Source organism: Atractosteus spatula, chromosome 1 (genome assembly GCF_055471065.1).
Source record: "Atractosteus spatula isolate fAtrSpa1 chromosome 1, fAtrSpa1.hap1, whole genome shotgun sequence".
Lineage (NCBI taxonomy): Eukaryota > Metazoa > Chordata > Actinopteri > Semionotiformes > Lepisosteidae > Atractosteus > Atractosteus spatula.
Genome location: NC_142706.1, coordinates 46,033,186 through 46,048,130, shown reverse-complemented (window position 1 = coordinate 46,048,130; position 14,945 = coordinate 46,033,186). Strand labels below are relative to the sequence as shown.

Below are 14,945 nucleotides of genomic sequence, written 5' to 3'. Positions count from 1 at the left end.
AGTGGGACATTAGGACCCCACAGACCGCAGGGTGAGAGCCCCCTACTGGCCCCGCTAATACTTCTTCCAGCAGCAACCTTAGTTTAACAAGGAGGTCTCCCATCCAGGTACTGACCAGGCTCACCTGCTGAACTTCAGTTGTGAGTTGTAGGATGATATAGCTGTTGGTAAAATAGGAAACAAAGGTCTTCTTCTATCAACACATCTCAAGTATACACTCTACTTATAGTTTCTGATACTGAGACAAAAGGAAAATGATGTTTGGATAAATGTATTGCCACTTTGTGTTTAATTATTCATTTTTAATATATAGTACTGATGGACAACAAAAACAGCACTCAAGTCTAATGGGCGTAGTAAAATATTTGAAACACTGAAGAAGAAAAAGGCTATGCCGAGACTTTGACATTGTTTTCTTGTCTCTATTATTCTAGTTATTCTAGTATTGTGTGGTCTTGCTTGTCCACTTCAGGTTGGGCATACAGGAACAGAAAAACCATTGGCCAGAAAGCCTTTCTCAGTGTACAGTATTGCTAAACTGTAAGGGTGCTCTCAAATTGTACCAGCAGTGATCTTATAATAAAGGAGGTCCCCTTAACATATAGCATTAGCACTCTTCTTCTGCTCCACTTGAACGATGCAACAGTTAGCATAATGCTTACGATGACGTGTGCACACTTGCTTCTGTCAAGTTGGTCAAAAGCATAACAGCAGTCATCAGTAACACAGGGCCATTTTCTCTTTCACTACCTCAGATACGTTTACAAAGAGATGGTTGTCTCTTAGCAGCATTTTACCCATGATATCATTCTCATGCAGATGGCAAGTGACAGTCAGTCAACTGAAGCAGGTGGGTTATTTGTTTCTGAAGTTTTTATACTTTACCCACTGCAGTCTGACAATGATGAAGGAGGTGGAGGTTATGGATGTGATGCAGTCCTGAACCTCTATGTTAATTGTGTTCTTTCCAGGAAGGGGGGTGCCCCTCAAAGGGTGGTCTCTTGGTTTATGGACCAGTGTGATGATTGTTGAAGATTGATAGATTGCTGATCTCATTCTCTGGGTAATTTCTCTCATATGAGAAGACATTTAATCATGCTCATGACAACCAGGTGATCTTCATTACTCTAATGGGACACAGTTGTATCTTTCAGTGCCCTAATGCTAATAAAAAGCATGTGTTTCTGAATGTCTTTTTATACTGATAGAATCAACAAATCTTGTCAATTTTATCTAAACTTAAATAGGAAAAATCAAGCATCTGGCATTTTGATTAAATTCAATGAGTTCAGTGGGCTCTGTATTTTAGCACAAGGAACAGTGCTACTGAAACAATATAAGTAACATTATGTCCTAATGTTATCGATGCAAACATAGGGCCATATTCATAACTTTTGTGCCATTTTAATTCTACCACCTGGGTTCTTAAACAGAAAATACCAAATTCTAATGTTACAAAAACAGTTAAGTCAGTTTTAGTAAGTCATAAACTAGTATCCAACGATTAGTGCCACCTTCCTAATTTTTGTGGGGTTTTTTGACAGGGAAAATCTTTAGGTATTTATTTAAAAGTTTTATTAATACAGCCCTTAGTTTGTTTCAATTTGTGTTTCTCTTGTTCTGTGCCCAGCGGTCTGAATAAATGAACAAGTTGGAACTCAACAGAATCGTGTTCTGGCACAGAGAACTGATGCTGCACTTCACCGATCTGCTGGCATCAAGCCTGCTGCTGAAACTGGGGCTGAAGGCATACTGTATATTATAAGGCTGTTGAAAGGTGCACCTCATTCCAGAATGATTTAGTACAGTACAAATGGAGATTTGTTTCACTTGTAAGAATGTTTGCTAATTTTCATAAAAGTCCTTACAAGAGCCAAACAAGAACAAGAGGGGCAAATAGCAAAAGGCAGTGCAGTCTAAAAGGATATTTCCATTACTCAGATACAAAAAGCAAAATGACAGGTAGACCAAGCACATCTCAGATGTAACCAGTGACCACTTATGAAGATGTTGGCAATATGCCTTGTCCTGAAGAATATAAACATCAAAAATGCAATAATTCAAAAGATAAATTAAAGTCTCGTCCAAGGAGTTAGTAGTGAGTTTATTTTAAATGTGCCTTATTAACAACATGAAGTGGCATATTTATGACTAAATAGAACGTAACAAATCATGACCTCCTCCACAAATTCACATAAATTATTCTAAGCATCACTTTTTTATTTTCTTTTTAGTCTTTCATCTGTAATGAATCTCAGTGACATGTATTCTGGAAGTCCAGCATAGGCCCCTGGTCATTGACAAACAAGGAGCATAAAAGGCTAAAGAAAATATCTAGAGCCCAACGAGCGTGACAATCACCTACAACTGTTTTGGCCTTATTGGGCATTGTTTTCTGTCACCGTTTTCAGAGGAGAAGATGATCAAATTAAAAAAGAAAAAAGGGAAATAGATAAAGAACACATATCCTTTTTAAAGAAAGAAAAAAGAACAAACCATGAGAAATGAAGTAAAGACAGATTACAGTACCAAGTGCAGCAGTACCTGTGGTGTCAGTGTTCCCACTCTCTGGGTGATAGGCTCGTTGGTGATGACCTCCACTTTGCAAGCGTCCTTCTCTTTGGGGATGTCAAACTGCAGGTCGTCCTCCTGCAGGAATGCTGACTGACCTTTCATCACCTTCATCCCTCTGTTGACTTTGACCAGAGAGCCCCGTGCCCACTGTACAGCACACAACAGGAAAACCAGTTCCTCCATCCTCCATGTTACTCTCATTATGTTGAGATCACACCCAGATTCTTCATAAAACAGTGGGAGAAAGGACAAATATCCTTGTGCTTAAAAGGATGTCTTTCTGCTCGGTGGTTGAGGAGGCAATGTGCTCACATGTGCTTGTGATAAAAAGCCGTTCTTCATCAGGGGTTGAGTTTCAAGGCTGTATCAATTAATATGAACTTCTGTGGAATCAACAAGTCTGCAGACGATTTGGCTTTGTGGGTATTTTCACTCTTAACATCCTTCAGAAGTCCAAAAAAGTGGGTATTGCTGAAAAAGGAAAAATTTTGCATTTGTCACATTAGAAGATCAGCATGGTGTCTTGCATAGAGTTTTGCCGTGAGTCACTGGACTCACTGCTTACAGACTCAAGAAGGATCTGGATATAGTAATAAAGTAGTAATAATAATTAAAATGTGATAAAGTAAATAGTATAATAAATAATGTAATAACATAATGTAATAATCTCACAGAATCAAAAACTGTTTTTTGCAAGCAAGCACACATAATCATATTACACAAATGCTTTCACAAACCCTTCATTTCACGATTATTATTATTAGCTTAGGAGATGACTTTAGCCAGGGAAAGTATAGAATAGATACATACTGTATATATTCATCTATTCATAGATTCATACAGTGCAGTCTGAGGTTAAAATTTAAGTCAGTTGAGTTATACAGTATACTAAAACTTATTGACATCTGTATCTCAAACAAAGCTAAAATGGAGTTAATATTTACTTCTGATGGACATATTATCAACATTATCTTGATCTTTGATCACCCTAACTCTGTCACCCTTAAAATGATGAAGGAGTGTCAAAGTCAAGGACAGTGTGAGCTCTTAAGCGTGTCACATGTGCTTAAATGGTAAAAGGATATTTTGCAGCTGCAACATTCAAGGTTAGTGATAAAATGCTTAGATATATTGGAGACAAACTAAAACTTTTGATCTCTAAACAAAGCCTGAAAGCGTCTGTCCAGAGGTTGAGAGTATCGGAGCTCTCCATCTTTCCTGAGGTTTATAAGTATATACAGTACACCCTACTGTACAACCAAGAAAAAAAGTTTACAGAAATATTTTTGCAAGTGAATTTGAACTGAAAACATGTCTAAAATCAGAAGAGTGAACTGAACATTCTCAGAAGTGTGGAGGCAATTTTGCGGTTTATTCAAACTGTTTTTTTTCCGGTATATTTTCCGTTTTTTTTTCTCATTAGGATTTTATGTATACACTTTGAGAACTCTTGCACTATTCTTGCAAGACATTTACCTTCATGATAACATTTTTTCCTGTGAAGTAAAACATCACAATAATCTTTTTTACAACAGGGACTTACAGTTTTTACCTTTCACAGATCGAATAATCGAGTGTGGTCAGAAGTACGGATATGGGTCTCAACATTTTAACAGAACTAATATTTTGGGAAAGGTATTCTAATTAAAAATGTATTCATAATTCATGAACATTGATTTCTACAAATGAAATCCAATTTATTTTTTTATAGCGCCTTTCACAATAAGGTTGCCCCAAGGCGCTTAACAATGCAAGTGACCATACATTTTGTCAATACAGAACAGAAGACCAGAATACAATGGAGTAGAGGAACCAGAAACTCCTTAATAAGGAGAAAAAAAACCTCTAGGGGTCCAAGGTCAACTGGTTGCCCAACCCCTCTGGGGATGCTAACATTATATAATTAAAAAAAGAAATGAATGAAGATCATCTTGGTCTTTGCATGTCTGTTTTCAATTCATTCAGACCTTCAATTCATTTAAATTGAATTGTCAGACGTTTTTAAACAGCTGCTGCAGTCACATATTATGAAGAATACAACTGCCTAAAATCTGATACCTCTAGAGATACCTCTAGAGACCTGGAATGCAATCTAGTTTGCATCACCAGAGAAGGACAACTGCTATTTCAAACAACTGCAGCTTCAAACTGGAGCTCAATGGACAGCAAAAACCTTTGTGTGGAGTTTAGATTTTTTTAGGAAAACAGAGAATTCAGTTTTTGTCCACTTCTGAAGAATCAGAGTATATATCAAGTATGAGATTCAGTTAACCACCAGCACTTGTAATGGAGAAATTAAACTGCTCAAAATCTCTAAAATGGGAATCGATAAATAAGAACTTAGAACAGGCTTTGCACAACTGCATTAATTGTCCAAATGCATTTGTCTGTCTTCCATCACCTTCTACAGCCCCCATCCTGTGGGACCCTTGTGTCTGCTAGTTTTCATTCCAGCTGAGATCAACATTACTGATGTTAACTGATGTCTTCAACTGATTTCTTGTTTGGGCTTTACTTGTGTCTGCACTTGTGCCTGAGTTTCAGAAATACCCAATTTCAAGTATATTGTTTCAAACAACTTCAGTGTATCTCAACTTGCCTACATTTATTTCTGACTAAACAGAACTTAATGAGCAATCTGTGAAAAACACAGAGACACAGGGAGGAATGACAATGTGTCAAATTCTTCAACAAAAGAGTGGGTGAATTTTGCCTTCTTCAGAAGTCCAATTTATTAATTTCCATCTGACACCTGAATGAGGGAAGCCCTGAAACACAGGAATAAGAACAATGTTGGTAGCAATTACAAATCCCAATCATTTATTTTGAAAGATTAATGCAATTTTGTAACAAGCCACAGATTGAAAATTGATCCATTGCACTACAGAATTAGTTTCTACTGCAGTTAGGCCAAAAACTAAAACACAAACCAACAAAAAACCACTGTTGAATGTTTCCATATTTTGCATACTTCAGAAGAACAAACTTCTTTCAAGGGTTATGAGTTTCACAGGCCTATAGGCAGGGATGTGCAATTCATGTTCTTGAAGGCTGGAGTCCTACATGTTTTACATGTAGTTTTCAATTAGCAGCTGATCACCTCATATTTAAACAATTAGTTTACTTAAAGCAATTAAGGTCAGAGGTGAACAGGTCAGAGGTGGAGGTGAAACCAGATGGCTCTGTGGGTTTCCGTACAGTAGGGCTGCCATCCCTGCCTTAAGAGATAAGAGGCATGACAGCATGAAACACTTCATCAGTAGCTACAGGCATAAACAGTTCTGCTTTGTCACACTGATGTGCACACATTCACAATGCACATTTACAGATTAATTATAAGACAAGCATTACTTTTTCATAAAATATTATTTTATATAGGAATCACACAGAATAGCAATGACAAATTACAGACAGGTCAGTTAAAATGTCTTTTTTGCTATGTGTGTCATAATAAAAAGTATCACACTATTTCAAAGGAAGCACACTGAATATGAACTCCCAAGTTAATTTGAACCAGTTTTAAATCTATTAGTTTCTAACCAAGGGAAATCAAACAGTAAAAAGAGTAAAGCATACAGTAAATTTATCCAGAAACATAATTGTCACTTTCATTGTGTATAACTGCTGAGAATAAACAGCTGAAATGACAGACATAGCATTCCAGAGAGGTTGTTTACTGATTCTTCTTTACAAACTTGTAGGTTTTAAACTGTTTTATTTTATTTCCTTTATAAAAAAATAAGTAAAAGAAATACGAAGTTCCTATGATTCCATTATAAACACTACTATCAATCTTAGATCTACATTTTATTTATACATTTTATACCTCCTTTTATTTACTGTTATCCATTATTATATTAAGCAAACGTAACTGATACCACTAATTAAAAATAATTTGAAAGAATCATAAATAGTAATTTGTGCTTTAATCAAATCAAAATTGATCGGCTGAGGATATGATGTTGCAGGATAGTTTCTTCATCTCAGTAAGAGAGCAATTTACATATTGATTTGTTAGGAGATTGTTTTAAAACGCCAGTGTAACGTCTTATTAGTGATAAGTGATAAACAAGACCACTTCAAGTATTTTGCTCCAGGGGGAAATTTTTTTCAAAACAGAGCCCATTTTGATGCAAAATTACTGAAAAATACTTTTAAATATTATTTTTGTTTTACCACACCTATTTTAATCCTCTGCTTGACTGCCACCTTCAGAGTTTTACAAAAAATGTTGAACAAATTAAGAGAAAGATATCCTCTGCAGCAACAGGATTTGTTTCTATTACTTAATTCTGAGCAAGAAAATTGTCAAAGGGTGTTTAAAGAACAACACATAAACAGAATGATAATAGGAATAATTAATTTACTACCTCACAGGAACAGTCCTTGGGCAAAGTAGGCAAGTTCAAGATGTAAAGAACACAAGGCAGTAAGTTTTAAGTGATCTAGAAAGGCAGTAGACAGAGAAAGAGAGACATGAAGAGAGGGGGTAGCTCTCTTTTTAAACCTCCTTTGTGCTCAACTAAACAGTATGAAAGAAAAATGTGCAGCTCTCGATTTCTGTCAGACTTGACACTATCCAGAAGGCTGACGTTTCAGTCCTCCCTAAGATAACAGGGCATTCTGAAAATGCTTGGCTTGTTTATAATCACACACACAGAATGCTGTTCCTACACTATTATGACCTTCTGGTATATTTTAACAGTTGTTAAGATGAGACCATGCCTTTATATGTTATAGTAAAAATGCAACAAAGTTACATGGAAACCTGTCTTTCTAAAATAAAAAATGAAGAGGTCATTTTAATTTTCTTTTGTTGTCCATCCATGTTTTAAAGCAATAGAAAATATTTTCTCTGAAATGCTTTTTTCTAAATCTTTAAAGGTGTATATTTTTTATGACAAAAGAGCAAACACATCATTAAGCATACATTTGGACACAACAGTGTGCAGCTGTGACTTTGAAAAGTGATAAATTTACCACAAAATACTATTTCATGATTTCATGAAGAGTTTGCCTGGTCTGGGAAAAGAAAAAAACATTAATTGTAAGTAGCTTGTCATCTTGATCACTCAGAATCTGTTTTGCTTCATTGCAAGTGAGTCAAGGTAAACGTTAGCCCTGCAGTTAACTCTGCAGATGTTAGAAAAGTAGGTCTTACTTCTGATATGAAGTAGACAGAATAAACGCCAGGTAGAGCTCTCAAAGAGTAGACTCAATGCCGAGCAGCCAGAAGCGGGTTTGAATGGCTTAAATACTGCAGCCGGCCACACGGTAAGGCGTCTTGTGCTGAGTTAACACGTGCGGCGGCGCTTGTAATTATCGCCCCGCTGCTGGCACTGGTTAGCTCTCTTGGGGGCTGGTCTGGGCAGGTTGGCGGTCATTGTGACACTTGAGTCTTGTAGAATTTGAGACGTCTCCGTTTATTTTTTAGGTCTTTTCCCCTCTTGTCCTTTGGACTATATTCCTGGCTTGTTACCAGCCACCTCTTCTTGTGCTCTCTGTTTTGAATGAGATGTGCTTTCATGCAGGCCTGTGAATTATCAGAACTTGTGTCATCTGTCCCATTATCAACTTGCCCTCTGGTTCCAGCAGAATTATAGTCAAGCAAAAAAAAGAGCCCATTTTTCAGAGTAGGGAGGCAGAAAAAAAATAGCGCGGCTGCAATCTGTCCAGCCGGTGGAAGCAATTCAATAGGATTCCAGTGCTAACCTAATAAGGACCAAGACATACATTTCACTGTCTAGTAAATAAAGCCATGAAACAACCATTACTGGGCCACTGAAAACACTGAAGATTTTCCTTTCAATTCTGTAAAATTTTAACCTATGGTTACTGAGAAACTGTTTTGTGTTAGAAAATTAATCCTACATAATGAAGAATACAACACATTTCTTTTTCCTCTTAAATACAGCACATGCTGCTTTTACTCAGTTTCCAATTCCAGCAGAATCATTCTGGGTTTGGGTTCTCCTCATATCTCTTTAATATTCTAGCAGAGATTATTGTCATTAACCACCATTGGCTCCACAGAGGCGTTGTAGTAAAATAATGCTCTTAATGATTGCTTTCAATGACAGAATGAATGGCACCAGCTTGCAAAGGAAGTCAACAATCTGGGACTCAAATTGCTTGAGACTAAACTAAACTTTGAGACTAATTAACAGTAATATTGTGAACATTGTGGTATACAGCAGCCCTTACAAATATTTTTAGGCTTTTAAAACATCTTCAGTATAAAGTATTCTACTGTGGAAATAACGTATGAATGATCTGCAAACTGGCATTTAAAAATCCAGAAAGCATGATTTGTAACCACTATAGACCCACAGAGTATTCATAATATCTAATAGTGCAATACTTAATATTCATAGGCTACATTTTCCAGAGCTACTGTTTCCTTCTTTAGTGTCTCCATAGCCTAATCATAATGCATTTTACTTTAGCATAGAATAATATATTTAAGTCTCTGTTCTATGCATTCACCTTGATGCTTGGCCTTATATAGGCCTAGCATATATATATATACGGCCCAGCACCCATATCAATCTGCAACTCACAACTGGCAACCCACTGAAGCTAAGGAGGTGTGAGCCTGGTCAGTACCTGGATGGGAGACCTCCTGGGAAAAACGTTTGCTGCTGGAAGAGGTGTAAGTGGGGCCAGCAGGGGGCGCTTACCCTGTGGTCCACGTGGGTCCTAATGCCACAGTATAGTGACAGGGCCACTATACTGTAAACAGGTGCTGTCCTTTGGATGAGATGTAAATCTAGGTCCTGACTCTCTGTGGCTACTAAAAATCCCAGGGCGTTTCTCAAAAAGAGTAGGGGTGCTACCCTGGTGTCCTGGACAAATTTCCCATTGGCCCTTACCAATCATGGCCTCCTAATAATCCTCATTTATGAATTGGCTTCATTACTCTGCTCTCCTCCCTACTGATGTGTGGTGAGCGTTCTGGCGCACTATGGCTGCCGTCGCAGGTGGATCCAGGTGGATGCAGCACATTGGTGGTGGTGGAGGGGAGCCCCCATTACTTGTAAAGTGCTTTGAGTGGAGTGTCCACAAAAGCACTATATAAGTGTAAGCAATTATTATTATTATTTATTATTATTATCCTCCGCCCTCTATTAAAATGCCAGTCTTGAATATTGTGTAATATTTTATTTATATCATGACCTACATCATGATATAAAGAAGATATTGGTACATACTGTATATGACATGAACCAAGTGAAAAGCACATTTCACTAGCATTTTGTTGTCAGTTTCAGCCTGCTTTAGTATTTTTTATTAAGTATTTCTAACCCTGTACAAGTATACAGTGCACTTCAATTTACAATAGAATGTTTCTAAGTTGATACTTTTTATCGAACAATAAATCTTTCTCAGAAAGAAACAAAAGTTTACTGTTGTGGTTTTCATAAAGATACATTGAAGACAACCTGATAGGTATTTATTTTTGCAGCAGGGCAATACTTTTGAAGAGCAAGATGGCAGGATTACGAACCATTTAAGATGCTCTCCAAGCTCTCCTGACATTCCTCATTTGAGAGGCCATTCTCTACTGTTCTGATGTTGCTTCAGACTATCATACATTTCTGCCAGTCTGAATATCAGTTTACAGCCTCACACAATGCCTTGTTGGTGGTGGACATAAATCAGTGTGGTAGAGAAGTAGTAATGAAGCCAAATGTTTTACAAATGGTTCACTGTGAACTACAGTACCTGTTTAATAGGACAATATGTATGAATTACACTCCTTCAGTGCTCAAAAGACACAAATATGTAACCTGTTTCACATTACTTAAATTGTATATTAGCATAATGGTACATTAACGCAAAAATAAGACTTTGTTCACACCTTCGGTCTTTTTAAAATCATTTAGTTAATTACAGTCTTCATACTGCCAGTAGTGAACATTACATATGCCACTGATTATTTGTTGTTTTTTTTTGCATTGGAGTAATAATTTCAGGAGCAAAGAACATGGATGATTTTTCATGGAATCCAAATTGTGTTCAGAGATATTACACATTTAAAACCATGTCTAGAAAATGTCAAGTAAAGATGTTTCATAGACTGGCATAGACTGAATTTTTTGCCACCTAACATACCGTATATAAGAATAGTCCAGACATTAAACAGAAAATGACTGTGTTTTGTTAGTCATGCACAAGTGTTTATAAACAGTCCAAAAAAAGGGAACGTGAAAAAAAGTGCATGGTTTTCCATATTGTTCTGAATTATGGACAAAATAAACATATAGACTTGCTCATATTGACCATACAATCTTTTGGTTCACATACACCTTAAACTTCATTTCATTTTTCATCATGTTTAAATTCGCATAATGGCCAAGTGACTTGAGGGGTGAAGGCACAGCCTTCGGCTGGAGGCAGTGATGTGTGGTATGGAACAATTAGGACAGTCAGCCCATTGATTGGCCCCGTGACCTGAGTGGTACTGCTCTCCCTGGAGGTATGACTTCTGGAAAGGATTAGAGGTCACCAATGCCAGATGATGAATGACCATAAGCCCCCAGGAGGAGCTGTCAGTGTAAAGAGGTGGTCTGGTTGTGGAAAGGGAGTAAAATCTGTATTTTGTTCTGTTCTGATTCCAACTGATTATCACAGAGTGCCACCCCACCCCCCCTGCAAAATCAACACACATAGGGTTGTGAAATTCACCAAAATATCAGTCACAAGTGATGAAATCAGAATTGTATCTAAGGAGCTCTCACATCAGTTAGGCACCATCTTATTTCATTTCACACGTGCACATGCACATGTTTAATAAAACTTGCTGTGAACACGATTTGTATTTAAAAGAACATCATAGCAAGTCATTCATTCTGGATAAAAGTGAAAGCATATAATACTGAAAAAAATGACGGGGTGTTGACCAGCAAGGAGGCTAAATGCTCCAGCTGTCTCAGACTCGTTTTTTTGGGGATTTGAAAATCTATTCCTTCAGAGCCATCTTATGGGGGCTTCCTAAATAACTCTGCCAAGGCCACTTTTATTACTTCTGGGTACAGCTGTGTCATATTTCAAATCCCTGCTGTAAATGATCAGGAAGTCCATTCTGTCTGTCCTTAGGTTATCATATCAAATGGCTTGTGTTCAGTGCCAGTGAAACTTTTATAGTAATTAGCCTCCCACAAAATGTTTAACCTGGATAGGAGCCAGACACAATGCTTGCTGTCTGGCATATAATTTAATTAGAACAAGCTTCATGCTGTCAGTCAAAGTGGTCCATATGTAAGTAATCAAAGACTCACTGTTCACTTTTTCATTGTGCTTTTCTAGCAACCTTTTAACACATAGCTATCAATCTGTGTTTTAATAATACTGTAGGAATCCAGCGATTCAGGAGACAATTGTTTAAATCCAGCTGTTCCTAAAACTTAATGAAGGTCAGTCATACCAAGAACTTAATCTGTGAACATAACAGAAAAAGAACGGCTGTTTCGATACAGTACTTATTGCACACACGTTAATGCTTCCCAAGGATATAATATGAGAAAGAAAACTCATAGCTCTTTATTTTAATTACCCTCCACCAATCTTGGAATGCTTACTGATACATGACTCTTGAGAATATGGCGCTTTCTAAATACCTATTTGGCAGCTCTACTGTATATACTGTACCATCTGAAAATTTTTAATTTTGTTGATTTTTGTCTTACTCATAGACAATACATGAACATTTTAGAATTGCAGAATTGCACCCATTTAAAATGCATGTCAGCAGCAGACTATCTGGATGCTAATTTAGACTTTAGTTCACTCTCCAGGTAGAAACCCTCAACAGCCAGCAATCAAATATCTGCATTATGATAATTGCCTCTTAGGTTTGTATTGCTTCATTAAACTTACTACCACAAAATCTGGTCAAATATTACATGATTTACATATTTATAGCAAAAAAGTGAAAAATGGCCCTGTCCTGTACTTCTGCTGCCAACTACTCACTAGTCATAGTATCATAGTATATGTGCTAAGGTTTAATAGTACACTTTTGTGTATGGACATTCTCTTTTGATCACATTAAATGCATTATTACTATTTTATGTGAATCAAAAACAAATTGGGAAAGTCTGCACAAATGGTGAGAAAGAGCAATCAAAGTATATGGCACCATTTTATTCAAGGTTGATGTGAGGGTGAGAAAAAAAAACATTTTAGATAGTCATCATAGATTCGGGAATCTTGAAGAGCTAAATCCAACACATTATTAAGCTAGAACACACGGTCAGAATTTGGGAAGTTCTGCAACTGATGTGAAAAAGATGCAGACTGATGTTCACAGTGTAGGATACAACAACTGAAACCCAATTCCAACAACTTGGGGAATTGTGAGAAGACAAAAAGTTATACGCAAGTTAAATGATCTTATAACATATTATTACCCAGCTAGGTCTGCTTAGAGTAATAAATTACAAGCAATTAAGATACAGAATGTAAGGAAATTTACATTTTAAATACCAAATTAGGTGACGGGTAACACTAATATTAGTCAACATTGTGGATAATTACACATATGAGAATCACTGACTTGAATCCCAGCAAAAGCCAGAGGCAGAAACGGTCTTTGACAGAGAAAACAAAAACAAGGACTTTGTTGGATTCCTTATATATATACACGAGGGAAGAATACATAGAAATGTAGTGAGATTGGGAAAAACAAAACATTTATTGTTGTAAAACAAAACGTACTATTGGGAACTTTGAGTCCTCAATTAATTAATGTGAGGCAGAGTTAGGAGAATTTTATTATAAAGTGAAATCATTTGTGTTGTATTTATTTGCTTTCAACAAAGTACTCACTTGTTTCCAACTGAAATGGCCAGATATCCTAACACTAATCTAATGGAGTTAGATAAGGTAGTCTGTGATCCTTAATTGCCAAAAACAGGGTTTTTGTGTTTGTAGCAGGAATGATACTGGCCCGATTGACACAGCAAAGACTCAATGAATCACATCAGAGACTTTTTTGTACCATGACCAAAGCAGCCCTCAGGTGTCTCTTCCCGACTCTGGTGAGAAAAGCCAGCTTTTTGCTGCCCCTTAAATCTCTCAAACATTTACTAAAGCCGGCATCACACTACACGACTCGACATGACTTCTAGTTGGAGAGCATGTCAAATTATATGACTAGGAATCGCAGGGGTGACTAATTACACGTCTCCCTCAAAACTTTTCATCACGGTTCCACAGTATTGCGCCGTGAAAGTACCGCAAGGTCACCTCATTCTGGCAGCCAATCAACGTGGAGCACAAGAGGAGCACCGCACGAAAGTAAACAAACAACATGGAGAACAAGCACATAAACAAAGATGTTATTTGAATGTAAGCGATTGCACTTCAAGTTTAATGAACTTGAACTCTATCATAAGTTTTGTTTTCTGTACACAAATCTTTTAACTGAACATCTGCAGTGGTTCTTTCCTCAGAATTATTAACATCATAGTTGCAGAATAAAGTACAGTAACTAAGAATAATGGTGAACTATTTTCAAAGTGATTTAGAAAACAGAATGATGTAAGATTAGTGTATTGCTCTAATAACTTGTTGTTACAGTGTTGCAATAGTACAGTTGCTAATATTGCATTCATTATCGCTGTATTTTAACCAACAATGTAAAATAATGTTACTATTTGAATAACTTGCCCATCTTCAAGTGCATGGTAAAGATTGTTAACGTTTCTATGATAATTTTACTAATTATGTAATTTTACTAGTGAAAGGAAAACAAACTATTATCACGACCCTGATTCAAAGTTTTTCAAAGTGTATTGTAACACGGGCATTGTTTTCCACAAATAAACATCTTCAAAAATATAATTTTTCTTTATATAGAACAAATTTACAAAAATAAAACACAGTTAAAAATATAAAACACCTTTAAAAAAATATTGTAAACAAATTAGTATTGCGTTATAATGTGTAATATAATGGGCACATTATCTCACAAGTACACATGTGGCTCACTGCGCACCCCTAAGACTTGCGACTCGCTACGAGAAAATCAAACCAGTTTGATTTTATTGCCAGTTTGATTTTATTGTAGCGAGTCGCAAAGAACTGTAGTGGCTGTTAAGAGCGCAATGACTGAGTTGCTGGGGGAGTCACACTCATACTGTATTTTGTTTTCTCTCATGATGGCGAAATTCAGTGCCTGTCAGTGAGATTTTGCAGCAGCCATATTCTGGAGTCAGTGCTTTTGCAGTGTGGGAAGTGTGTGTCTCTGTTTTTGCATTCCTCCCTGCCTTCTCATTTACCAGCCTAAACTTGGCCTTCATCATTCAGTAAAGCAGTTTCAAGAAAGAGGCCCTGTCTTGGATAATGACACACTCTGTCTGAAACAA

General features: G+C 36.8%; 1 protein-coding gene across 1 annotated transcript in view; it reads right to left on the bottom strand.

The window, feature by feature from the left end:
* Positions 1-14,945, bottom strand: part of frem1a (Fras1 related extracellular matrix 1a) — a 61,543-nt gene that overhangs the window by 34,086 nt on the left and 12,512 nt on the right. Inside the window, exon 2 of the mRNA XM_088916640.1 lies at positions 2,545-3,045. Coding sequence (XP_088772766.1) covers positions 2,545-2,775 — 231 coding nt within the window. The 5' untranslated portion in view covers positions 2,776-3,045. The remainder of the gene's footprint in view (positions 1-2,544; positions 3,046-14,945) is intronic.